The 26,607-nt window shown below is 57.2% G+C and overlaps 1 protein-coding gene across 17 annotated transcripts in view; it reads right to left on the bottom strand.

Moving 5' to 3' along the window:
• Papln (papilin, proteoglycan like sulfated glycoprotein) overlaps positions 1–26,607 on the bottom strand; it is an 85,898-nt gene that overhangs the window by 35,963 nt on the left and 23,328 nt on the right. For 4 of the 17 annotated variants that reach the window (XM_087195371.1, XM_013067382.3, XM_087195366.1 and 1 more), the window contains exons 1-27: positions 24,605–24,685; positions 22,681–22,731; positions 22,400–22,465; positions 19,062–19,177; positions 18,201–18,261; positions 17,946–18,048; positions 16,290–16,420; positions 15,460–15,583; positions 14,872–14,952; positions 14,619–14,791; positions 14,380–14,509; positions 13,775–13,901; positions 13,306–13,371; positions 12,664–12,871; positions 11,957–12,136; positions 11,640–11,781; positions 8,482–8,604; positions 8,121–8,349; positions 7,027–7,147; positions 6,576–6,714; positions 5,223–5,700; positions 4,079–4,216; positions 3,859–3,983; positions 3,529–3,670; positions 2,974–3,111; positions 1,528–1,655; positions 1,323–1,431 (exon numbers count right to left, since the gene is read on the bottom strand). In XM_087195371.1, coding sequence (XP_087051497.1) covers positions 1,323–1,431; positions 1,528–1,655; positions 2,974–3,111; positions 3,529–3,670; positions 3,859–3,983; positions 4,079–4,216; positions 5,223–5,700; positions 6,576–6,714; positions 7,027–7,147; positions 8,121–8,349; positions 8,482–8,604; positions 11,640–11,781; positions 11,957–12,136; positions 12,664–12,871; positions 13,306–13,371; positions 13,775–13,901; positions 14,380–14,509; positions 14,619–14,791; positions 14,872–14,952; positions 15,460–15,583; positions 16,290–16,420; positions 17,946–18,048; positions 18,201–18,261; positions 19,062–19,177; positions 22,400–22,453 — 3,566 coding nt within the window. In that variant the 5' untranslated portion in view covers positions 22,454–22,465; positions 22,681–22,731; positions 24,605–24,685. Of the gene's footprint in view, positions 1–1,322; positions 1,432–1,527; positions 1,656–2,973; positions 3,112–3,528; positions 3,671–3,858; positions 3,984–4,078; positions 4,217–5,222; positions 5,701–6,575; positions 6,715–7,026; positions 7,148–8,120; positions 8,350–8,481; positions 8,605–11,639; positions 11,782–11,956; positions 12,137–12,663; positions 12,872–13,305; positions 13,372–13,774; positions 13,902–14,379; positions 14,510–14,618; positions 14,792–14,871; positions 14,953–15,459; positions 15,584–16,289; positions 16,421–17,945; positions 18,049–18,200; positions 18,262–19,061; positions 19,178–22,399; positions 22,466–22,680; positions 22,732–24,472; positions 24,687–25,582; positions 25,677–26,607 lie in introns of those variants that run through there. The other 13 variants (XM_087195360.1, XM_087195359.1, XM_087195363.1 and 10 more) reach the window with 13 other exon arrangements.

Raw genomic sequence — 26,607 nt, 5'->3', positions numbered from 1 at the left:
GACGCAGTGTGCACAGGGCCCTGTGTCACGGAAGCCAACAGAATTGCTGAGCACCTTGCTGCCTCTGCGTGCTGGTGAGGGGCACAGGTGTGTGGGGTGCCTTCCCTAAGGATGCTGCTGGCTGAGACCTGACAGCCAGCTAGCAGCTGGCCAACCATACGGGAGTTTGTGGGGGACTTGGGAGTGGGAGCAAGGGAAGTTGTGACAGGCAGCACTCAGCAGGGCCTTGGGTGATGGAGGGGTTTGAGCTAAGCGGGGACTGACAGGAATTCACGGAAGCACGGCGCCCAGGGAGTGGCTGCTGCCTCAGTGCACATGGGGTAGATGGCACAGGCAGTGAGATAAAGGGACTCGGGTGAAGCTCAGATGTGGGAGGTGGAGGAGAAGAAGCAATCGGCCTGGGTTACTGTGGGGATGGTTTACCTCCAACCTGGAGAGACTCCAGGCTGGGGCGAGGTTAGACTCCACCATTTGGAATCTGGGGTGTTTGTGAGATACCAGAAACCACTGGGTTCAAGGGCTGGAGACCAAGAGTCCAAACACATCTGCGTATCAGCATGAGGGGCCCCAGGAAGCACATGTCATCAAGGCTGTCTGAAGTGAAGCCACTGTGACCACCAAGGACAGCCATTTCCTGGAGCCAAGGGAAGCAAGCATTTCAGGAAGGAACGAGTGGCTAGCAGAAGAACCCTACAGGTCCTGTAAGGACTGAGAAGTATCCATGGGGTTAGCAATAGGGAAGTGGTTGACAGCCTTAGCCAGGGTAGTGTCCCTGAGTGGGGGCTGGATTCTAGTCAGACAGTGAAGGCAGAGACAACTCAGATGAACGGCAGTGCTAAGGGTGCAGGGCAGACAGTGGAAGCCATGAGGCTTTGGGCATCAAGGCCACATAAAAGGCAGCTGACCTCTGCAGCCCCATTGCCTCTCCCCAGAGCCTGCAGAACATTCCCATCCCAGAATCCTCTGAAACACCACCTTCCACCTTGTTGCTTTCCCCCACAAGAACATCCTTTGCCCCCAGTCGTTAAAGTCCAGCCAAAGCCACTTCCCCTGGCTTCCCCTCCCTGGACCAAAGCAGCCTCGCCCTCCATGTAGACAGTGCTCAGGGCAGAACTCGTCTGGAGCTCCTGGGACAGGGACACGGGGCCAGCTCCTGCCTGGAACCCCAAGGATCCCCAGAACCCAGCCTAGTCCTGACACATTCCAGGAAAGGAGGGGCAAAAAATGCTGAATGAAGAAATGAATACAAGACCAACTAATCTGGGATTAAAGGCCACTGAAGTCCCCAAAACTGGTTCTCAGTGGGGGGAAGAGAGTTTTACCTGGACCATCTGATGTTCACACTTTCATCTCCCACCACACAAGGCAGCCTGGCTGTGTCACCCTCTGACACTGTCACACTAGGCGGCAACCCTGTGATTGTCAGCTCTCCTGGGCATAAAGAGGAAGCACTGTCAGCCATGGCGCAGATCCTGCCCCCACCCTCAACCTTGAAGCCATCAGCCTCACTAAGCACTCCCACCTTACCCAGAACTCTGAGCTGGACCCAGCGCTGGTCTCGGTCCTGCCCATTGAAAGCAACACAGGCATAGAAGCCACCATCTTCTACAGCCACTTGGCTGATGACCAAAGAGCCATCTGGCTGCATCTGGTGTCTGGGGACAAAGCAGTTAATAATTGGCTCCAGCTGTGAGGGTCTACAAGCGATGGGGGAGGAGTAGGGAGATAGGGATGAGAGTCTGAGCAGCCACTACTGTCCAGTGAGGTTGAGCCAGAGACCTGCTGGGCCTCAGTCCCTCACGCCCTCCAGCTACCTGCACTCTAATTTACTAGAAAATGTTTGCCTTTTAAGATCAACTGTTCTATTAGCTTTTTTTGTTCTTTCAATTGTTTTTACTTTGGGTTTCTCATATAAGAGAAACCATGCAATATTTAATCTGTGTCAGATTTATTTCACTTACCTTTGTACATCCATTTTCCTACAGATTTGCTAAAATTTATTCTTTATGGCCGAGTAGTACTCCATTGTGCATATGCATATATATATATATACACACACATTTTCTTTACCCATTCATCTGTTGATGGGCATACAGGCTACTTCTATGATTTAGCTATTGTGAATTGTGCTGCTATAAACATAGGTATGCATGTATCCCTGTAATATGATGTCTTTAACTCTTTGGGGAAGATATTTAGAAAGGGAATAGCTGGGTCAAGAGGATATCTATTTTTAGTTTTTTGAGGAATCTCCAGACTAATTTCCATAACGGCTGTATTAGTTGACACTCTCACCAACAATGTAGAAGGGTTCCTTTTTCTGCTACAACCTGGCCAGCATTTGTTGTATTTTAAGTTCTTGATGATAGCCATTTTTTGTGGAGTAAGATGGAATCTCAGTGTATATCAAATTTTCCAATACAAAATAATTCTGGTTTCAGTTGGGTGTGCTGGTATAGACTTGAAATACCAGCACCTTGGGAGGCTGAGGCAGGAGGGTCTCAAGTTCAAGCTCATCCTGGGAAACTTAGCGACTCATTGAGACCCTATCTCAAAATTAAAAAGGCTGGGAATATAGCTCAGTATGAAGGATCAGGATTAAATTCTCAATATCAGAAAAAAAAAATCTGGTTTCTCATTGTCATCAAAGGTTTAAATCCTGGTACTACCTTCTATGAGGTTGCGATGCTAAGTTCCTGTGTGTAAAATGAGGAAAAAGGAGCACCTGCCTCAATGTGGCTCCTTTGCAGATTATACGACACAGAAGCAGCCTCACGTTCAGCACGTGCTCAATAATGTCAGCAATTATGCTCAGCCAGAACTGCTGACCACCACCAGCCACACTCAGGAGGGACCCAAACGTTCTCCCACCCCGAGCCCTGCGCCTCAGCTCCATCTCTCCAGGCTGCTGAGGGAAGTGGTGGGGCTGGGGGCTGCAGGCGGATGAGCAGCAGGAAAAGGTGCTGGACAGACCTGGGGGAGGCGACGGGCTGCCCATCCCTCTGCCACTCGATGACTGGGGGTGGGAAGCCTTCAGAGCGGCAGCTCAGGCGGACCCGCTGGCCTGGACTGGCATCCACCACCCCAGGCTGGGTCCCATCCAGACGCAGCCTGCAAGACAAGCCGACAGCCTTGAGGGGCCCTCGTCACTGCCTCCCCTTCTCCCTCTCCAGAGTCAGTGTTCTAAAATCAGCCCTTTGCTCTGTTTGGGACACCATCCACAAAGGGAGGAAGGCCTGAAAGCCACCCTGACTTTCTCACCAGGCCCTTGACTTAGGACCCCCCTCAACCCTCCCCATCTCCTCTGAAAACAGAGCTGATCCTCGAGGCCAGCTCTGGGCACCCCTTCCCTGCCCAGCTGCTTAGGGGTGAGGGGCCCCCCTCCTGCCCTCGGGCCCAGCTCAGGGAGTCCTGATTTTCTCATCCTCGCTTCAGAGCCCAGGAAAGCCTGGTCACAGCAGACCCCTTCTCTCACCGAAGGGACCCTGGGCCCTGGCTCAGCGGGAGACGACACTGCTGAGCTGTTACCTGGTTGCAGGTCGTGGCTGTGGAGAGGGGACTACCGCACGTCCCCCTAGGACGGAGTCCCGAGGACCTTGGCCTCGGGCTGGGTCCCTGGTCCCAGAGAAGTGCCTTGGCTCAGTCTCAGATGGCACTGCTATGTCAGCCCCTGTCATGAGGTCAGGAAAAGCCAAGAGTGAGTGCTAGGAGATAGGACTGGAAGGGTGGCCATGAGGCCAGTGTGGACTTGTGGAGAAATTAGGGCCCCAGAGTGGCCCCTGGAGTGTATAGTGTAGGGGTGGCCCAGATGCTCCCACCCAATCCCTCCCACACGGGGGCCCGGGCGGGAACAGGGACCTGTGACGTGAAGCTGGATCTTCCGGGAAGCATGGCCAGGCCTGTTGCCGCCACAGGTATAGATGCCAGCATCCTCTGCCCGCAGGGGGCTGATGACCAGGGAGCCGTCAGACTGCAGCTGGTGCCTGACCAGAGGAGGAGCGGAGACAGCGCTCTTGAGCCCGCTCACCCTCTGGGACTGCTGTTGGGAAAGACTCACTGCGCCAGAGGTAACCCATACCTGTCAGAGGAGATGGGCTGGCCATCCTTCTGCCACCCAGCCTGGGATTCCAGGGAGGCATCAGTGGGGCAGAAGAGCTGTATCAACTGCCCCAGGGCTGCCTGCACCATGGAGGGCTCCGAGCCTGCCAAGTTGATCCTGGGGGGTGGGCAGTGAGGAAATGACTACTGACACAAGGGTGAGGATGAGCCCAGGGCCAGGGCCCCCTCTTGAGCACCTCAACAGATGCCTTCTTGGGCCAGAGTCCCACAGGAGGCCAAGCTCCAAAAGCCAGGGGACCCTCCCCACCGTGCCCCTTGCCATTGTCCTTCAAACAGCAACAGCAACAGCAACAAGGAGGGTGCAAAGCCTAGGGGCCGAGGTGGACCACGCACACCAGACTGTGAGGCTGAAACGCACATTGACAGCCCTGTAGCGGAAAGTTTTGGTTGATACATTGAGGAAGTTTGTTTCTCCCTCTCTCCCCCTCCGTGTGTGTGTGTGTATACATGTGTACATATGTGCACAAATGTACAGTACTGAGGATTAAGCCCAGGGTCTTGCACTTGCTAGGCAAGTCTCTGCCACTGTGCTACACCTCCAGACCTTTTTATTTTGAGACAGGGTCTCAATAGGTTGACCAGGCTGGGCTTGAACTTCGATCCTCCTGTCTCAGCTTCCCGAGCAGCTAAGATTACAGGCAAGTACCAGCACACCCAGTTAAGTTTGGGGGTTTAATTTCAATTTTCCAAAATCCCTTATTAACTGACCCAATCCTAAGAAGAATAATGAAGAGAACCCACATCAAATCTATGAACTATGTAGAACAGGAAATAATATCACCATCTTACAGGTCAACTGAGGCTCAGAGAAGCTGGTGACTTGCCAAAGACTATGAAGCCAGTAAGATTTCTGGGCTAGACAGGCCCCAGGGTATGTGGCCAAGATCTGATGGAGAACCCAGGTGCCCACACCCATAGTGCCATCTATGAGATGTCAGACGAGCCTGGCATCTCTAGTCTGTTTCCCACCTGTAGAGTGAAACTAGCAAGGCCCACCAGGCAGGGGCATCCGGGGAATAGCCCTTAGGAGTGGGAGGCAGGGCCGGCTGAGCTGAGCCCTGGCCGGATACCCTATCGCCCTACCTGGGGAAGGGAGGCCTCACCTGTAAGAGGAGCTGGGAGAAGGTGGCACTGGCCATCTGGGGTCTCTGCCCAGTCCTGGGGTCCTGGCTCCAATGTCCTGGCCCTTGGGCCATTCTCCAAAGGCAAGGGTCGGCTGGGCCTCCCCTGGCAAAGGCTCCTGTTCTCTTTGCCGGGGGCCTCCAGAAGATGGCAACAGTCTCTGGTCTGTGTCCCCCGGCCTGTGCCTGCTGATCTCCTGCTGGCCTCTGGGACCACTGCCACGGCCATCTGTGTGGGTGCCCGGGCCAGTGGCCCCAGGGTCGGGGTGGTGGAGCCCATGCTGGGTGCCCCGGCAGCTGCTCATGCACTCCTGTTCTGAGCCAAAGTTGTTGGCATTGCCGTGGCAGCCTCCATACCAGAACCGGTTACACAGGCCCACGGAGGGGATGAAGTACCACCGGGGGGCCCAGTCTGTGCAGGAGCCGAGGGCGCTGGGCAGCAGGCACCGCACTGGGTAGGCTGCGAACACAGGTGGGACTGTCGCCGAGATGGCCAGTGATAAAGTGATATCCACCAACCTTCCACCTCAGATGTACAAGCCACATCCTTCCGAGTTTACAGAGCACGGCTACGCCCTGCATAGGCCCCAACGTGGCTCTAGGGGTCTGTTTACCGCCCAGACTTGGCCTCTGCCCTGAGCTGGAGCCCTCCAGGGGAACAGGCCCAGGGTTCCCTGAGCAAGTAGCCTCGTGTCCCTCACACCCTGGTCCCTGGTGAACACACCCCCAGCAGCGGAGTTTGGCTTTGCTGGGCTCAGCTTATGAAAGGACCTCAGCCCTGAGCCACCCCCACCCCAGGCCTATGCAGATGCCCAGTAAAGGACCCACTCATGTCCCCAGGACCCTGCAGCAGCTCCTCAACCCACCCTGTCTGCCCATTCTCACAGCCCTCCCAGCCAGCCTGCTCCACCTCTCCACATTCAGATGTGACTACTTCTATCCATACCAGTGCCCAACCTCCTCTCCGGCTTTTGATGTCTGTGATGGTTCCTGGCAGCTCCCCTCATGCTCCAGCCTCAGTGACCTCCCCAGCCCAGCCTTCCTTCCTGGGCTCCACTCCTACTGCCCCGCCCACCCCCTGGCAGAGTCAGGACACCGTGGCCACCCCTGGCACTTCCCACCCTGGCACCATCTCTGCTGACTGAGGTGCAGGATGGGCCTTCCCATGATTAGAACCTTCCCAACTCCCACAAGAAGCCAGAAGGCCTCAAGCACAAACAATTCTGGTACAAGAACAAGCCAGCAATGTTCTTGGGCCTGGCATCCAGCAGGCACTCAGGTATCTGTGGGAGAAATGACTCCGCCCACCAGGAAGGATGAGAGGGGCCCACTCACCGGAGCTGGGCTGGCCTGAGCACCCTTCTCCAAGGGGGCCAGCCGCAGAGGCCACGTTATCATAGCAACAGCCAAACTGGGAGCCCCGACACGCAGCAGGTTCATTCTGCTGGGTCTGGGGCCTGTGGGCTTCGGAGGCCTGGAGAAGAAGCCCAAGGTCGGGAAGTTGGGAATGGGCCTGGCTCCTGGAGAGCACCCTCAGCTGCTTGGGGAGGATGGCAGGAAGGTGCCAAGTCCAAGGTGTGTGACACCAGCTGGAGGAGCCCAGACCCCAGGAGAATGCAGGGTAAAAGCCCTAACCTCAGCCCAGGCCCGTGTCAAGCAGTGAACCCCCAAGAGGGCGGCCCAGACCAGGGGGGCCCTTCCCCAAGGCCAAAGCTGCAAGACCCCGGCCCAGTGGCACCAAGCAGACTCAGGGGCTGCGATCTTTCCTGTCACCTCAGCCACTTACAGTAGAAGGCACTGCCTCGGAGCCCGGTCTCCTCCCAGCATCGTTGCTGCCATAAGACCTCACACAGCCAGCCTGCTGGGGTCCCTTGGCCACAGACACCCCGTCAGGGCAGCACCCATACCTAGGTAGACAGCACACAGCCTCCCTTACTGCCGGCCCGGACCCCAAGCTCCTCTATGGTCCTGCGCGGGGTGACTGCGAGGCCCAACGGAGAGGGTGAGGCCCCCCAGGGACCCCATCCCCGGTACCCTGGGGTCTGCCCTCACCCACCGCCCCTCAGCCTTGAAAACGGACAGATCCTCGACCCCAAAACCAAGAAGGGGGATTCATCTGAACCTGCCCAAGTGTCAGGGTCCCAGAGAGCTTTCGCAAGATAACAGCAGACAGGGCCGAAAAGGCAGCTCAACGGAGCCCACCCCTCATCCCTCCTCCACTGGCCAGCTGTGGGGTAACGGGATGTGGCCAAGCACCTCTGTGTGCCAGTCACCTCGTGATCTACTCCATCCTCACAGTAACCCCAGCCCATGGCTATCACTGTTTGCAATTCTGGGAAGAGGAAGCCAAGATCAGAGAAGTTAAGTGACTTGCCTGACATCACTCAGCACGCAGTGGGTAAATGACAGCTGCCTCATGCTGAAGCTACTAGCCCCAAACCTGGGCCTTAGCACTCCAGTCCCTAAGCGGGACCTGTCCAGGGCAGGCCTTGGAATCAGAGCCACAGGGAGGGCAGTAGGGGTGGGGGGTGGATGGCCCAGCCTTCCAGCATGGCTGCAGTGGGTGGGATTAGTAGAAGGTGGGTGGGAACTGGTCAGCTCTGTCCAGCTCCACGCTGGGTTCTGGGAACCTAGTTTGAGTCTAAGAGCTGGAACCACCCCTCGGGCTCACGGTCTTAAGGCAGGGGCTACGCCCCTGCTTGGCACAAGAGGAAGCTCACTGGGAGGAAGCCAGTCCCCTAAGGTCTCACAACCAGGACAGCTCAGAAACACCTCAAGTCTCAGCCCCAACTGCCAAAGCAGCCCATCCCCTTTCCCAGCAGAGATGTGGGGGCTCCCATCCGCGGGCCCCACCTTCCTTCTGATTACCCCAGCACCCACCTGCTCTGCTGACACCAGACCTCAGTTCTGGGACAGCCTTGCCCTTGGGGCCCAAGTGAGGCTGTGCGGCCATCGGGGCAGCACCCGTAGGGGCCTTGCCTGCAGTCTTGGGCCCCCAAGCCAGACCTTGGGGGCTGCTGCAGAGGTGGGGTTGGGCCTGGAGCTGAAGGTGGTGAGCCGCCGAGTCCCCTGGGTCTATTTGGGACCGAGGGTCGCTGGTCTCTGGAGTCTAGAAAGGGGAAGCAAAACCAGGCCAGTGCGTCCACCCAGCTCCCATGTCCACCTCCCACCCACCTCCTTCCATCCTCCAGGCCCCTCCCCACTGCGCCACCCTTGACTTCCACCTCCAGGTGCCACTCACAGAAAGATAGCAGCCTGGGTGGGAGGCCACTCTGCTCCTCACCTGAGGCGAGGGCCTCCCGAGGGCCCAAAGGCATCCAGGGGCCCCTGGGGTGGGCATGCGAGTCCTGCACACTTGGGACCTCTGCAGGGAATGAGGGCAATGGAGATGGAGGGCAGAGCCCAGCACAAAGAATACAGACAAATTCAGCATCCCCACTGCACAGGTGCTACATGGACTTTATTTCCTGATACTGGGATTGAATGCAGGGAACACTGAGCTACATCTCCAGTCCTCTTTTTTGAGACAGCCTTTCACTATGTAGCGCAGGCTGACCGCAAACTTGTGACCCTCCTGCCTCAGTCTCCCAAGTAGCTACAGTCCACTGCACTGGGCTTCAGCCACCTTATTTTTTTTCCAGTACTGGGGACTGAACTCAGAGCCTTCATACTGAGACTACATCCCCAGCCCTTTTTATTTTTTACATGGAGACAGAGGCTTGCTAGGTACCAAGCTGTCCAGACTGGGCTTAAACTTGCAATCCTTCTGCCTCAGCCCAAGCAGCTGAGATTACACTGGGCTTTAGCCAGCTCAAATTTAAAGGCATCTCTGCCCAGCCTCTCCTGCCCTCTAGCCCCATCACGTGACTTTACTTCAGGTTTAACTCAATTTCGCATACCCTCTGGATGACAGGCCCTGCCAGGCTGGTGCCTGCCCCTTTATTCCCTGGGCCTGCCACATGCTAAGTCTCCTACCCTTTCTAGTCCTTGAGCTCCTGCCACCTGCTCCCACAGCTCCTGCATCCTACCTGCCTCCACTGCAGCCCGACTCTCAGGCATGAGCCAAATTTGTTGTAAATAGCTTGTGAGGTGTTGCTCTAGCTCCAAACCACCAGTGGCTCCCCTGGGCCTCTGAACCCCCCTAGCATCCACCCAGTCCTCCAAGTTCCACCCTCATGGCCTGGGCTGAGGGACAGTCCTGGGCCCTTACTGGTCTCAGAGCCTCTGAGCACAGGAAATGTGGATAGAGTGACCGAGTGAACTGAGTCTTCAATTCTATTTAATTGCAAACAACTAAATTTTATATTTAAAATTTCATGTTTGTTTATTGGAAAACAATCAAGTATGGAATAACCTGGGTATGTGAATCTATTTTTTCAACTGCAAATTTCATGAAATCTAAATATAGATTGAATATTTTGGTGAAAATTTAGCATCTGGATCGAGATTTGTTATAATTATATACTGTGTTGAGTTCAAAGACTTCACTTTCAAGAATCTTGTAAAAGAATACAGAATATATAAAAACGTATGCTGACAACATATTGAAAATATATTGGGTGAAATAAAATATATTCTTAAATATAAATTCACTTTTTATTTTTCTGCAGGGCTGGAGATAAACTCAGGCCCTCACACATGCTAGATAAGCACTGTACTACTGAACACATCCCTAACCAACCATTATTTATTTTTTTGGTACCAGGGATCGAACTCAGGTCCTTGTGCTTGGTGCAGCAGGTGGCAAAACCACTGAGCTAAATCCCCGGCCCCAACCCTTACTTTTTAAATATGGCTCTAAAAAACCTGAAATGACATGTGACTTATATTCCACTTCCTTTGGGATACTAGGCGAAGGTTGTGAATGAAAAGGACTCCACAGGATGTCCCCAGGACACCCCTTAGCGGGCTCCTCAGAAGGCCCTGTGCCCCACACAGCTCCCCTTCCCCCTGACGCCTACAGTATGCCCTGGACCACACTTCACAGTGCCAAAAACCACCTAAATTCTACATGACTACCTCTCGTGGACTTGTGCGAAAGCCCTAGCAACCAAGAGACAGGGAAATGTTCAGGCACAGAATAGAAGGAAGGGGAAGAAGCAGATACAAAATTATAGAAATGTTACAGGAAAACACACTAAAGACTAATCTGAGTAACTGATGAGATTAAAGGCAACTATAAGTCTCTATTTAGTACGAGCTCAGACCTCTGAGTTTTCCACACTGAATCTATGTCACATTTAGACTTATAAAAGTAGCAGTGGAGGTTACTTCTCTTGCATCTTATCCTGGCCCGAGACTCCCTTTTCCCTTTCCCACCCTCCTGTGAGAGTCTTGCTGCCCTCTGAGGCAAATGCAAGACCACCTCTTCCAGGATGGCAGTAAGGTCCTGGGCAGCCAAGTGGCCCCGCTGGTGCCCAACCTGGGAATCCAAGGACCTTCTTGCTGGTGAGGCCCCAGGCTCTCAGATGGTCCCTGAGGCCAAGCTCAGGCAGGCTCCTCACCACCACTTTCCACCCTTTTCCACCCAGCATTCCCTGTGCCAGGGCACTGGGCCCTGGGACCCACTCTGAGCCAGGGTCATCACACCTATCCACCACTGAGCCAGTGGACAAGCAGAAGCAGGGAGGGGAGGCACATAGGGTCAGGAAACTCATCAGCCATGGAGTGGATTTGAAGCTAAGCCTGCTGCTGACCCTGAGGTACTGGTTCTTGACCATTCTGCCCCCTGCCTCCTTTGGAATTCTGATGTCCCCCACCTCAAGGTCCTACAGCTCAAAGCCCCATCACCAGCACTTCAAGGCCAAACACACCTTACCGCAGTATAAGAAGCTCACCCGCCCATACCTAAAGCACAGCCATAATCCACACCCTCAGCATCACAGCTGCGCACCAGCCAAACGCCGGCCTCTGTGCCCCCTGCAAATCCTCAGGCCTCTGCTCCCAGCAGACGGGATAAAAGGAGTGGGGAGACCCCTCTGCCCTCAGTCTTTCAACAAACAATAGCTGAGCCACTTACAATTTGTGCTAGGGTTGTTCTGTGGGGGGATACATGGAGCAGCAGGGACACTGTGGGCCCAGCCCTCAGAAGCTCACAGCTGCTAGGCCTAGTAAGCCCTGAGCAACCCCGACAGCACAGTAAACTAATCAGCGACACAGAAATGGGACATGCTGGGGGCAGGAGTCAAGGGGAAGATGCCTCTGAGCCGAGGACAGCAGGGCCAGCTTGCAAGGTTGCAGAGAAGACGGACTTTGCCACAGCAAAGGCTTCAGCAACAGATGGAGGAGAAGAGGGGTCAGAGGCCTGGCACCTCAGGGACAAAGGCCCCAAACAGCAAGTGCCTGCTTGGTTTGCAGGGAGGGGGAAAGGGGCGTGTGTGGGCTCCAGCCCGTCCTCACCCTGAGGAAGATGGCAGGGCTGCATGTTACAGAGCTCCACATCCCTGGGCTTCGACTGCTGCAGGTTCCTACAGTGGTTGGGTGGCCCGATGGCACAGATGACCTGTCGCCTCCGAATGCCTGAGCTGCAGCTCTTGGAGCACTGAGGTCAATGGGTGGGGGTGGGAGAGAGTGATCTGAGACCAGAACACCCAAAGGAAGAGGGACGGGGAAGGTGGCCCGTGACACATTCAGATCCCTGACGGGTGCATGTGCAGTCACCTGCCCGAGGTGCCAGTCTGGGCAGCAGGAATGGAGAGAGAGGGACAAGCACTCACTAAACCCCAGGCGCTGACACGCCAGGCCTGGTCACTGAGGGGACAGGCTGCTTGCACACAGGTCTCCATGAGGGGGGGTCGGTCCTCCAAGGAACAGGCAGAGGCAGGGAACAGGGACCCTTCGTCACCCAGACAAGTCACACTCCGCCTTCGGATGCCAGCACCGCAGGTGACAGAACACTGCAAGAGCCAGCTGTCAGCAGGATCTCATCCCAGCCCAGAGGCGCCACAGCTGGAGGCCCACTAGCCTGGCACGAAGGGCAGACCGCATCCTACTGCTGGGACCCGCCCCCAGCCCCGGAGAGGCTGTGTCACACCACCTGGACACGGTGGCAGACATGAGATGGAGGGTATCGTGCCTTCATTCATAACTGGAACAAGCGCAGATGCTGGAAGCAATGACCAACAGCTCCAGCCAGCGCCAGTGCCTGCGTCACCACCAAACACCCTGCCCTGCTGCTTCTTCAAACCAAGGCAAGGTCTTAGGACCTTGGAGAAGAGCGAAAGCTCTGGACCAGGGGTCCAGGACCTAACTTGCCTCTAGTCCCAGCCTTGGCCACAGCTTCCAAGATGACCAGCTAGGTCCCTTCACCTCCCTCAACCTCAGTTTCCACACAGAGGACAGACCCTAAGCCTGGCCCTGCTGCCTCTAGAGCCCATATCCAGCTCCTTGATCCCACCCCAACCCGGCCTAGGCAGGGCCTCACCTCTTCCCAGGGCCCGGCGCTCCAGGCTGCGCAGCGCTGCAGGTTGCAAGCCTGTGTGGAAGGGGGCTTCCCGGGCAGGCCGGCACACTCAGCCTCCTCAGCAGCCTCCTGGCCTCCAGCGCCATCAGATGAGACACAGTAGACCGAGCGGGACTGGAAGCCGCCCCCGCAGGTGGCAGAGCAGGGTGCCCACAGCCCTACCTTCCAGCTGGTGAGGAATGGGGTTCAGGTCAGGCCAGCCGGGAGCAGCAGCCCACCCTCTGAACATCCAGGCTGTGCAGCGAGCCAAAGAGCTCTGCACAGAGCATGGCGCCTCCTCCACATCCTCCCAATGGCTGCATGGCCATCTGAGGGGCGGGGTCCTTACAATTCAGAACCAGCTGCTGCCCCTCAGCTTTCTTATCCTCACCCCAATCCCCTTTTGCCCTCTCACTGGGCTCCCTTTCTCCAAGCCAGACCCCATTCCCACTGGGTCCAACCTGGACAGGGACAGCTCCAGAGGGGTGTGCAGCCCTGTGCATGGAAGAGCCCTGCCTGGCACCAGGGGCAAAAACCGGAAGGGCAGCCCCCACCACACCATGCACAGCCACGCCCACCACCAGCCACAAGGCTGCTGCTGCCAAGGCCGGCCGAGCAGATTACCTGTTCCCACACACATGCTGGACCCCAGCATGGCGCCACGCTCCGGGCCGGTACAGGTAAGAGGTCCTTTGTGCACGAACAAAGGCATTGCCGATGTCGACACGCCCTTGGCCAGATCCCTGGCTCGCCCCTTGGCCTGTGCCGAGCCAAGCCCCCTGCTGGCTCAGACCAGGACTCCTGGTACCGTTCCCAACCGTCCCACCAGCAACCTGGACATTCCGAGTACTGCATGGACACTCGAGGGTGGAGAGGGTAGCCCTAGGCCCTCATGCTCGAGCCCCTTTGCTGCCTTCCTCAGTGACAGCTACCACCCACCCACCCTAGCCACCCATCCCACAGCCACAGCTGTGGGGAGCCCCGGTACCCCAACCTCCTCACTGTACTTCTAAAGCAGCTTCAAGACATCTTCTCTTCCCACCCCACCCCTGCCCACGCCAGCACAGGTGGAAGGGGCTGGCAAGAGCCTCACCGCTTGGTCTGCGGGCAAGGGTGGGAGTTGCAGGGGCGGCGGTCAGCTGGCCGAGGCTGGCGCTGGCACATGTGGTAGGGGTAGGGCTCGCTGTCGCTGGTGCAGAACACCAGGCGGGACTGGTGGCCTGTGCAGGGATCAGGCCACAGAGCAGCTGGTCAGTCAGCCCTCTCCAAACACATGCTCTAGGCCAGGCGCTGTTCTGGCCTCAGCCCAATATCACCCTGGTTAAGCCTCAGACAACCCTCTGAGGTAGGTGCCACCATCAACCCATTTACCGATGACGAAACTGAGCCTCGGAGCATTTCCGCTATGAGTGACAGAGTTCTGTCTAACCCCAGTCACCAGCTCCAGGCCTGGCCTCCACTCCCAGTGGAGTGCTGTCTGCTGGGAGACACCACTCCTGCTTAGATGCCTGCCCTCTTAGCTTAGGTTGGGTCCTCCACGGTGTCCCCACACCCTAGTCTCCCCCAAGGTGACCCCATGACAGATTTCTCACCTACTTGCCCCCTTCCCTGGTAGCGCAGCCTTGAGGAGAGGGCTGTGCCTTCCCCACACCTGATCGAGCCACCCCACCCCCCACCCCGGGCTGCCAGGGGCCTCACCTCCACCACACTCCACGCTGCAGTCACCCCACGAGGTATGACTCCAGCTGAAGCCCTGGCTGGACCCAGGGCCACGCAGGGGCAGGTAGTACTCGTAGTGCACACCGGGGTTGGCCTCCTGGCTGATGAGCTGCCGAAAGGGGTCCTCTGAGGTCAGCCTTACCCCATAGCCCCCCGGCCACCTATGCACAGGGCTTGGTGACTTATCAGGGGCTCCCAGCTTCCCACCACCCTCTCACCTCGATAATCAGGGGCTCCGACGTGGGGCCCCGGGCCTGGAGCCGCTCAGGGGCCAAGTCGCCGTCGGCACCCCGTTCGTAGTGCAGGATGGTGCTGGCCACTGGCAGGGCCCTGGGCTCCGAGATGGCCCAGTGCCCATTGAGGTAGTACTCCCCACGGACGCTCCTCACGGCTGTGCAGGACAATGGCAGAGTTGGGGGAGGGTGGACCCCAGGCAGCCCAAACTCTCCCGCACCCGGACCACAGCCTCACCCAGGAAGTTCCTGCTGGCCGCAGACTCCTCAATGTGGATGCTGGTCGCCCCGGCAGGAATGATGAAAATCCGGTTGTAGCCTGATGAGGCCAGACATTCAGGTTGGCGGTGTGTGACCAAGCTGCCCTCCCCCAGCACCATTCAGCACTGGAAGGAGTTGTCCCTGAGGACTCGTAAGTGCCACACAGCACAGAAGGGGGACGGGTGGGAGACTAGTGGCAGGGCTGGGCTGCTTGGGGACCGGCGTCCCAGGCAGACCAAACCTAGCAGACCTTTGCTCTGCAAAGGCCTGAGAGGCAGGAAGCCTCAGGGCATCCAGAACAGGCTGGGAGGAAGCAGGGTCAGGATGGGGACCAGGGGAAGGGGCGAGGCGGGATAATCAGGTGGTGGCAGTGTGAGATTAGACTGGACCAGGGCCCCGACTGACAAAGGCACGTGGGCCCCTGTGAAGAGGGCGGCCTCCACCCTGTGGCTGTCCCCAGCCAACAGACCCCCAGGTGCCACAGGGGCCACTCAGCCTTAAGCCTTGGCCAGAGAAGGAGACAGGTGCACAGGAGGCGGGCCACAGGCCCTGGCAGGGCCCCTACCTCTACTGAGGTCATTGGCATCAAAGGTGCCTGTGACCGAGTAGCAGGCTGTGCCGTCCCCGCCGCACTGCAGACACTTGTCCTCCTCCTTGGATGAGTCCAGCTCGTGGTCACAGCCAACAACCTGCCGGAGAAGGACGAAAGATGAGAGCGTGAAGGCACAGAGCAGGGGGGAGATGAGGACCCAGCAGCCGCAGGCTCCAGGCAGGACAGGGTGCCAGGATTATTCGGCAGCAAGCTGGGCAGGTGAGCAAAACTTGGGCCTGTCTGTGTGGCCCCCACATCCTTCTCTGATAAGCACACACCCCTCTTCCAGAGGCCCCTTCTCCCCCTCAGCCTAGATGGTCCCCCAGCTGAGTTTGGGACAATCAGCAGGCGTTTTGTTTCCTCAAATCAGGTGAGGCCAAGGCAGGTGAGGGGCGCCCCAGGCTCTGGGGACTCCTGGGAGCCAGCCCTTGCCAGGCCGCTTCAGCAGAGGCCTGGAGCTGCCATCTTGTCACACCTCATAGGTGTGACAGGAAGAACCTGCCCGAACCTGGTGCTGACCAGAAGGGAGTAAAGCAAGAGGCAAGGAGAGAGGAGTTTCTAGCAGCAGCATCCAAGCACCTGAAGCCATCCTTTAATGTCTGGTTTTCACTGCAGGCAAGTTTTAGTTAGGTTGCAACAACATGCCACCCACAGAGTTTCTTTTACAAGGTTAGCATTCTCAAAGAGCACAGTGAGAGGGTCAGAGGGCAGCTGTCATGGCTGCAGGGCATCCTAGGAGCTAGGCTGGGCATCTGGTAACTTGGGGTGACCCCTCCCCAGAGCAGCGGAGGGACATCACTCACCCGGCAGCGGCCATCCACACAGACATCACGTCCACTGGGCTCACAGGGCGTCCCGTCCAGCACAGCCTCCTGGTGCTTATAGTAGAAGTTCTCCCCCTCGGGGATGCAGTTCAGCTCACACTTGTTTGGGGCTGGGGTGGGCAAGAGGAAGGAACTGAGGCCAGGGGCCAAGGCATAGCCTAGCAGCAGGGACGCAGGGGCCAGAAGCACATTTGCGACTGGGAGAAAAGGCCCTTGTAGCAGCTGCCCCCATCAGGTGCCACAGAACCCCACCTCATCTCAAGGAGAAGGGATACTGTCCACAGTAGGGCTGTATCTCTGGGGACCGAGTCAAAGAAATCCCAGAATGGTGGACAAACGTACAGTTAAAAAGGCCTAGCCTAACATTAAGTACAATAGTGCAGGTGTTCACAACAGGCTACCCTGAATCATCAACAGGGCATCACGCATGGTGGCCATGGAGTTAAGATGACGACAAAGAATGTACATTTGCGTGGGAAGACGCTCACGACAGAATGCAGAATGGTGATAACTAGGCTAAGCACAGAGAAAATGTGGACAGGGTCAGGATGAAAGGCCAACAGTGATCCTGCGAGATACGTAGGGTTAGGGTGACTTTTTTCTTCTATTTATTTTTCTTATTTTTACTTACTTATGGTACTAGGAGCTGAACCCACAGCCTTCACATTGAGCTACATTCCCAGCCCTTTTTAACTTTTTCAGACAGATCTCAATAACTCACTGAGTCACAGAAATTGGGCTTAAACTCTCAATTCTCCTGCCTGAGCTTCCCAGAATGCTGGGATTACAGGCATGTGTCACCACACCAGGCTTCTTCTTGGTGTAATCAATATACAAGTATCATGTACACACAGCCCAAGAGGGCCCGGCGTGGTGACACGTGTCTATAATCCCAGCACTGAGGCGGCTGAGGCAGGGTTGTGAGGCTGGCCTCCTTTACACAGTGAATCCAAAGCCAGCCTGAAGTACACAGGGAGCCCCTATCCCAAAAAACCAGATACACACACAGAGGCCAAGAGTGCTAACCGGTTCATAATTAACTCTGGAGCAAGGCAGGCACACCTCAACTACTCTTTTTAGCCTTTCTCTTGTGTTCCAACTTCTATATGATGTGGATATATAAAAATTATTTTTTAACAGCAGGCTCCAGGAGGAGTATTGAAGGGGCCCGCTGGGGCAACCCGTACTGGCTAAGGAACCGCCCAACACACACAGGAGCATGCTCATTGGTTAGGAATCCAGAGCCCCCAGGAGTCACTGGCATGGAGCAGCCCAGTGCACGTACGTCGGTGGTTTTTCCTGAACCATATTTCCCTAACATCCATGACCTCCCAGAGCTGGGTGCATGGAATCTCACCAGCCCCAGATACATCCAGGCCCCTCCTGCAGTTCGCCACACTGCATGCCAACCCCACCTTTGGCTCCCTCCTGGGCCCCGTTCAAGGAAGGATCCTTGAGGGCAGGCAAAACAAAATCCGGGCTCAAACTAGCTCAGATGGCCAGAGGTTTGAGAAAATGCGTCCACAGGGGGCAAGGCCCTGAAGACCTCAGCGTGGCCACTGTCGCAGTGTGACGGGCACGTGCTCAGGGCCCTGGCAACAAGGCGCCGATCACAGGTCCGTCCGTGTCGCTCACCGCCATAGTAGGGCAGCCACCTGTACTGCCGGCCATGGAACAAGGCACCGTCCAGCTCCGCGCACTGCTCGGCCCTGAAGTCCCGCGCGCCGTTGGAGCAGCTCTGCACAGCACGGCGGAAAGTGGGTCCCAAGCAAGAGCCCCCGGAGAGGTCGGGATCCTGCCCACCCCCTCCTTTCCCACCCCAGAACCAGGGTCTCTACCTCTGCACCCCACCCACCCGACCCAAGGGTGGGCACCGGGCGCCGGCCTCACCTCAGTGTGGCAAGTGCGATGGCTCCGGGCGGGGCCCACGCAGCTGGTGACTCCATCCTTCCTGCGGAGCGAGAGCGCTGGAAGACCCTGCATCCCTGCCCCCCTGGGGCTCTCCTTCAGGCTCCCCAGCTTTGGTGAGGCTCCCAGGTGGGCAAGGGGAAAACGGAGTGAGCTCACATGCATCCCCCTGGGTGGGTGTCAGTAGCCCCATGTCTACTCGGGAGAAGCCGTTCAGAAGCCTCACCACCCTGAAGTTTGCCCAACTCAGGGCCACTCTGCCTCTGAAAGCAATTTTCCAGAGAAGAGCCGAATTCTGCCCTTGGAGCTGAGAGCCAATACATACTCACCTGTAGGATGGGTCTGCGATGTCAGCAGCAAATAAGTATAAGGCACTTAGAATAAGCTCTCCTCTCTCGCCCTCCTCTCCCAAACAGTGAGCTCAGAAAGGCGCCTCGTTACCTTTTGTACCCCACCCCTCCGTGGAAGCTGTCAGGTGCAGAGCTCGAAGTGCGTGCTTAACAAATCACTCGAGTGGGAAACACCTACACTTAAAGCGGTGGAGGGCAAAGCGGCTGCTCGAATTAGGAATTGCTGAGGGTCATTTACTCCACCACACCTGCCTCGTGCCTGCACCACGTCAGCAACCAGATTCAGGTGCAGGACGCACATGCTCCAGCTCTTCCCATCCGGGCCGAGCTCAGGTGTAAGTGTGTGACAAAGGAGTTGCTTCCCTACACTCTTCTGATGCTGCTTCCAGAATGTGTCACTGGGTGGCCAGGTGCACCTAACCCCAGACCCAGCAGCCAGACTGCCTTGTACCCACCTCTTTTTAACCCGCTGGCCCCTTCTAGTCCACCCTACCTCTGGGAGTAGCAGGGCCGCTCCCGGAAGCTGATGCCCCCTCCGCAGGTCCGGCTGCAGGGGCTCCACTCACCCCAGGGGCCCCAGGTGTCACTCTGCGGCCGAGCCTCAGGAGCCTGCAGGAGATGCGTCAGGGTTTGAGCCCAGAGCCCCCACCAGGGCCCGCTGCCTACAAACACCCCTCCTCAGTTCAAGGGGCCGAGTCTCCCTTCTGGAACTACCCTTTCAGGACCCCACAACTCCACCAGGCACCCCAAGGTGTTCATTCACAAAATTAGCCAGTTTTCACCACGAGGAGCTGAGAGCTCAGCCTGGGGCATGAAAGGGACAAGGCAGCCAGAAAGATCCGAAGTTACAGGAGCCGCCAGGAGGGGCTTTACACCCAGGGCACAGAGCCCAGGCACTTTTAGTCAAAGCTAAGGCAGGGAAGACCCTAAAAGGAAAGGAAAGCAACAGAGGTCAGGGCACACAGCCTGGTGACTTTTGGCCAGTCACCCAATTGCTCAGCTGTGGTTTTCTCATCTGGCAAAGTAGCCACCATCAGCGGTGCCTCTTGAGTTCCTGGACTTGCCACGCACGATGCGGAGGTTGCCAGGCTGGAGCAGGGGCTTTCTCTGGCCTATTAAACTAGCAATTTAATCTAATCCTACATGGGAGAAGGGGACGCTGGTCCCTTCCTGCTGAACTGGGGCAGAGACTCCCGGGTGCCCCAATATTATCCCCCTTTCCCATCCTTATCTCTCAGACTTGACTTAGCTTCCTGCAACGAACCGTGGCACCATCACTAAGTTCTCATCAGCGACTGGAAACAGAGTTGGGCAGCAGTCTCTGCTAATCTCCTAAAGCAGGGGTTCCCAGCAGGGGGATGCTGGTGGCCAACACAGTGGCTGCCCTGCCCTGGAGTCCACTTGCCCCGCCCTGGCAGGGTGAGGTGGGGGGTGCAGCCTGGATTCTGACTCTCTGGAGCAGAGCCCCCAGCCGGAAGCCTGGCAGGCATCCTCCTGGCCCTGCGCCAGGCTGCAAGAGGCATTGTGAGGCCGGCATCTCGGAGCCCTATACAGTGTGGTCCTAAATCTGTTCTGCACGCCTCTCCGCACCACGTCTCCACAGAAGGAAACCCGTTCAGTCTCGGGCAGCGCGGGAACAGTTTGTTCCCTGTAATTACACAAACCATGATGCATGGTGGTGTGAAGCCAGGAGCTGCCGCAGCCCCACCTCGCCCAGCCCAGCCTGTCCCTGCCTGTTCCCATCTGCAGCAACCCTGAAGCCCCCTTTCTGCTGCGCTGTTTCCAGGGGGTCGGCTGCCCACTGTGCTGGGAGCGCCTCACTGGCGCAGTGCCTCCCATAGTCCACTTGTTCTGGGCAGCACCCACAGAGAGCCCCAAAAGGCGCTAAAGGATCCCTCGGTGGGCTCCACCTAGGACCAGGAAGGAGGCAGCTGAGCTGCAGCCTGGGTCACACCCCTTCCACCATGCAGGGAAGGGGAGTGAGAGTCTCAGCCACACTGGAGGGGAGGAGGCAGGAGAAGACTACTTGAGCCTTGGCTGCTTATAAGCGAGAAGGGAACCCAATAGAATTCAGGGTGCTTTACTGGTGGGGGCAGTACTGAGGAGTGAACCCAGAGCCTTTGCACTGGGCTACACCTCCAGCCATTTTTTTTTTTTGGTACCAGGGATCTAACTCGGGTCCTTGTGCTTCCGAGGCAGGCGACAAAAGCACTGAGCTAAATCCCTGGCCTGAAAACTTTTTTTTTTTTTTTTTTTTTGGTACCGGGGATTGAACTCCGGTCCTTGCGCTTGTGCAGCAGGCGTTGAAACCACTGAGCTAAATCCCCGGCTCCAGCCATTTTTTGTTTTGAGATGAGGTCTGGCAAAGTTGCCCAGGCTGGGCTTGAACTTGCCATCCTCTTGCCTCAGCCTCCCAGAGTGGCTAGCTTGGAAGGCTTTGTAAGCCTTGATTAATTTCATCTCTGCAACAGCATGTTGCATTGAAACTCCCACATTAGAGGAATCTACAGCTTGGTGAATGCAGCTGTTTGAGGAGCTCTGGATTTCATTGTGGGGTCTCAATGCCATCACCATGCCCTCCCCCCACAGGGGCTGGGGCACCAGCACGTAGGGAAGAAGCTCAAAGGGAGGCACCCAGGGAGGAGGGCCGAAGTGGGGCATGGACTGTCCACGAGGGAGGATGGCTGTAGTCCACCTGCTGCCCCGACTGTGGGCTTCGTTGGACCCACAGACTCTTGGAGGACTGCCCCGTGCCCACCACTGACACCCACCCCTGCCTCCCCTTCTCCCTCCACCTGCATTTCCACAGAGGTGGCATTGCTCCCTGCCCCCCTGATAGCACACCACTGTGGTCCTTCCTCTTTCACTGGTGCACACCTCAGAGGCTGGGTGGCCGTGACCTACCTGACCCCAGGGAGAGCTCTCCAGGGGCAGCCTCATCCCAGCAGCACCCAGCTCTGCAGATTCTGCAGCCTACGACACTCCCTGCACAGCCTTAGGGCTCAGGTGTCCCCTCCAGGTGTCCTTTAGACCCCTGCTAAGGAGACAGCTACTCTGGCTGCCAGTTGGTTCCCTGTATCCACTAAATTTGTAAAATATCATAACCAGTAGCCACATGTGACTATTTAAGTTAATAAAAACAAATTAAATTTTTTAATTCCTTGGTTGCACTGGCCACATTTTAAGTGCTCGATAGCCACAGTGGACCTAGTGGCTGCTTACTGTGCAGCAGAGAGGCAGATGATGTGGTTTCCATCATCTCAGAAGGTTCCCCTGGACAGTCCTGCTTGGATGGTGACCCCAGAGGAAAGCAGGTGACAGGCTCCCCAACCCTCCAGGCCCAAACACCACCGTGAGCGGCAGCCATATCTGGCTCTTGGCAGGTGTCTCGTGGAATGGACCTTCGTTGACCCAGCACTGCCCCCACCTGTCTCTTCCTTGGAAAGCCACCATGGTGGGCCGGGGATTTAGCTCAGTGGTGCTGCCTGCCTCGAAAGCGCAAGGTCTTGAGTTCGATCTCCGGTATCAAAAAAAAGGAAAACCACCGTGGGTAGGGGGTTCGGCAGCATTAGCCAAGGCCCAGCAGAAGGGTGCCCACCACCCTCTGAAGGGGGCGCCCCTGCAGCTGGGCACGCAGTTCCGGACACCAGGGCCAGACGGCTGCAAGGTCCCAGGGCTTCTGAAGGAGCTGGAAGCAGCGCCGCTCTCCTCTTACTCATCTTCCCCGGCACCGCCCCTCTTCCGGGGATGTTGCTGCCCCACCCTGGGCTCCAGAAGGCAGCTTGCACCAGGCTCCACCCCGCCTCCCTGCAGAGAGCTGGCTGCACTCACCGAGGACCCGGACGCCGAAGCCAGCAGGAGGGGCAAGAGCAGGAACAGCCGCATCTCCGCCTGTGCCTGCGGGAGAAGTGGGGTTAGATCTGTGGCGGGCAGGTCACCCCGCCACACACCCCGCCCGCCCGCCTCAGCCCCAGGGCTCTGGCAGCAGCCTTGAGCGCTCGTGCCAGGTGTGCGGGCGTCACCCTCCCTCTCGTGGCCCACGGGTGACCCAGGGACCCGCTCAGGAGCTCCGGGTGCACAGGAGGGAACGCGCATACGGCCGCGCCACTCACAGGGGTGGGAAAGCAAGCGCCCCTCCACAACCGGCAGACGTGCAGGAACAACTTGTTTCAAGGTTCCAGAGGAAAAAAGAGACAGGGCACTTATAAATTGTCGGAAAACATGGAGTTCAGAACCAAAGCGGGCAGACACTTAAATTCAGCAAGGTATTCCCTTTACAAAAGTCATTTCATAGTTGTCTTTGAGCTCCTGATAAAAAGTAGATTTATAAAGCCGTTTTAGCACTAAAATAGATTTTTAAAAATGAAACTCTCTGACAATATTTTTTGTTGGTGGTGGTGTTTTTGAGACTGGGTCTTGCTAGACAGTTCAGGCTGGTCTTGAACTCACTATGTAGCCCAGGTTGGCCTCCAATGTAGCAATACTCCTGCCTCAGCCTCCCGCGTGCTAGGATTACAGGCCTGTGCCCACCTGAAAATAATTTTAAAATTAAACTTAAAAAAAATGTTAGTGGGCGACTCCAGAGGCTGAAGCAGGAGGAACATGAGTTCGATGCGAACGTAGGCCACTTAGTAAGATTCAAAATAATTTTTTAAAGGCTGGAGATGTAACTCTGTGGTAGAGCGCCCGTGGGTTCAATCCACAGTACGTTAAAACTAAAAAGTAATTGGGGACGGGGATTTAGCTCAGTGGCACCGCACAAAGTCCTGAGTTCAATCCCGGTACAGCAAAAAACAAAACAAAACCAAACAAACCCAACTACAAAGTAATTGTATCTACTTAAACCAGCAGGGAAGCTGCCCTGGGAAGCTCCGCCATCAATCAGCAGGCTCCACAACCCGTGTGTGTACCGGGTACTCGTGTGGTGTGCACGCGTTCAGTGCAGGGTGCGCGCGGTGTGGCGTGTGTGGGTTCACACGCACCCGCTGCAGTGTGCGCGTCACTGGGCCAGAAACGCAGAGCAGCGCGCGCCCCTCAGTACAAACTAAACAAGCACTGACTTGTGTGTCTACATTTTAAATGTGCAGTTCTACCAGTGTCCTAATTGTTTTTAAAGTATAAAATGACCAGATTACAAGGATAAAACAGCATAAGCCAAGTTTAGCTAAATCTACCCTGGCACATTTATCGACCGACGTGCGCCTGGGTTACTTTGGCACAGCGACTCACTTCGTCGTTATTTTCAGGGGTCTTGGCCTAGGGCTGACAGGGACAAGCCTTCAGGGGCGGGTGACCATAGCTAAGGCACAGGTCGAAGAAAGGACAGGAAAAAAAGAACTGCTCCCTACACTGCCGTCGCCACTTCAATGGCGCTGGACGGCGATCCCAGGTCCGCAGTTCCAGAATGCCGCGAGCCTGCGAAGTTCGGCTTTTTTCCCACTCGACTGGTGACAAACAGCGCGCGCGGCTCCAGCGCCACCGCTGGGTCTGGGCACCGGGCTCTCCCGCGGGCCTCGCCTTCCGCCCGCAGCCCGGACGCGGGGCGCCTCTCGGGCTCCCCGGGGCTCCGGACACAGGCGGAGGCGGGGTCGACAAGGGTGCAGGCCAGGGCTCGCGCCTAGGGGGCGCCGCACCCTGCACTGTCCCCAGAAGACGCGAGGACACCGGGGCAGACGCGGCACCATCCCCCGCGTCAGCCTCGGCCTGACCGGGACCGCGTCCCCACCTGGGACCCCGCCCGAGGGCGCAGAGGTGCGACGTCGGCAGGGGTGGCCGCGGCGGCGCGTCTGGAGCGGGCGCGCTCGGCTCCGGGTCTCCGGTCCCACCGGCCCCGCTCCGCCGCGCCGCTCTCCGCGTCTCCTCGCCGGCGACCTGCACCTGGGCCGACGGTGGCTGAGCGCTCACCTCGCTGCACGCGGCCTCGGCGGCTCCCACGTTCTCGGACCCCGCAGTGGCCGCGAGCCGAGCCGGGCGGGCGAATCCCTGCGACAGCCGAGTGAGCCCCGCCCGAGCCCGCCTTCACCCTCGCCGACCTACCTGTGTCTGCTTGCGCCGCGGCCAGGAGCGCTCTGCGCGTCTGCACGGCCCGGCCCGCCCGAGGTCAACCCCAACCGCCCGCCCTAGAGGTTGGACTTTATCTCCCCGCCCCGTCTTCCCCCCACCCAGCGCAGCTGACACCAATCCCCGTGGGCGGGCAGTGCCCCGCAGGACGGCCCCTGCAGTGACCCGCCTGGCCTGTGCCCCTGCCCCGTTGGGTTCGTGCCATGCTTGGCTTATCCTCCACTCCGTGGGCTCCCAGGTGATTCCTGGCTTGGGTCTGAGCTGGCAACCTCATCAGTCCCGTTCCCTTCGCCCCAGCCCTCCTGTTTGCCATACCCCCTCACACATACACCTACCTGAACCTCCTCGCATATCCAGGGCCTCCTTGTCTTCCACTTGAGTCTATACTTCAGTCACAGCTGAGTTTCTCCACATACATCACCCTGCCTCTGGCAGCTTTTCCCACGGCCTAGCATCCCCGACCATCCTAACTCCTACTCATCCCTCAAAACCCCGACAACTTGCACCTTCTTTTGAAGCCTCCCCCACACCACCCCAGGCAGAGGTGTTGCACACCCTGCTTCCTCAGCGGCTGCCTACCCAATGTAGTTGTGAGCTGCATCGCACAGCTAAAAGTTCCCAGAGGGTAAGACCTGCATCCCCCATCACCTGTGCCCAGATAACTGGCAACAAGATAGATAATAAAGGTGGTAAATGTAATTCCTTTTCCTAGTTGGCCTGTTTTTTTCTCAACCAAGGCACTCCTTCCTGCCTTGCCTGCCAACTCTTTTCTGAAACTAGAATTCACCTCTCTAAGAAAATGGGCCCTGGGCTTGTGGAGGTAGGAAGATGACAAGGGCTGGTCCCCTCCCCCTCCTCTTCTGCCTTTGGCCCCTTGCTGGCCCTGAAAAGATACCAGCCCTGGACACGGAACCCTCACTAGTCATAAACCCCTCCAGCCAGGCCGGCTCTTACCTAGAGCGCAGAGAGGAGGGGCAGCAGCTGTGTCTCAGGGGCCCCTGCAGAGCTCCGTGGATTCTCAGGCAAAGATGAAGCTTGGCAGAGAAAGCAGAGTGCAATTACCCGGAGCCTCTCTAGAAAAGGAAACAGTTTATTCCATTGGGAAAGCCCCACTCCCTGGCCACCCCCAAGTGGGAACCCTCCTGAACTTGGTCAAAGGTCCCTGTAGAGAGAGGAGAAAATGCTTCTGCTGCAGGGTGGGGGCTGCCGAGGTCAACGAGTTCACCCTCCGGATCGGGCCCTGGTTCTCCTCTGACCCCTTCTCAGGTGCCCACACCCATGATTTCTCACTCCTAGGCCCAGCTGCACAGAGGCCGGGAAGGCTGAGGAGGCAGAAATGCACGCAGGGTCAAAGGCAGTCTTGGCCCCAGCCAGCCAGGCCCCAGCAGTCCTGGCTTGGGCACGAACTTCTCTGCAGGCCTGGCGTTCCCTGCCTGCCCCTGACGGCCATGGGGAGCACAGTAACAGAGCAGTTTAGAAAGAAGATCCCTCCCATTGCACATTACCTGTGCTCTGGCTCTGGGCCCTCTTTGCCAGCACCCAGATCCCTTCCGTGGGGTGGGGTGTCAGGGTGTCCAGGGGAACGGCACACCTGGCTTGGAAAGCTGTTCTACTCCTCATGAAGCAGGGACCCTGGCTCCAATATACTGAGGAAGTGGGGATAGAGGCCCACTCCACTCTGCTGGCCCCACTCCCAGATCGTCCCTGCCCTTGTCAAGTCCACACTCCAGTAGGTCACATTCTGACACTGTGTGTTCGTTTGGACTAAATAATGTCACCTCCTTAGGCCACAACCTGTAGACTTCATAAAGCTCCTACTAGGTGTGGAGAACATCTTAATTCTTCACACACACACACACACACACACACACACACAAACACACACACAGCTGAACCTTAATTCTCTACATTTTGATCGTTTCTTCAGATTGCAGATTCAGGGAAGAGGCTATCCATTGGGTTGGGGTGAAGGCTCGACA

This window comes from Heterocephalus glaber, unplaced genomic scaffold (genome assembly GCF_053883595.1).
Source record: "Heterocephalus glaber isolate CG9 unplaced genomic scaffold, H.glaber_assembly_v1.0 deba00001608, whole genome shotgun sequence".
Taxonomy (NCBI): domain Eukaryota; kingdom Metazoa; phylum Chordata; class Mammalia; order Rodentia; family Bathyergidae; genus Heterocephalus; species Heterocephalus glaber.
Note: the sequence above shows the minus strand (reverse complement) of the source record. Positions and strands in the feature narration are given on the sequence as shown.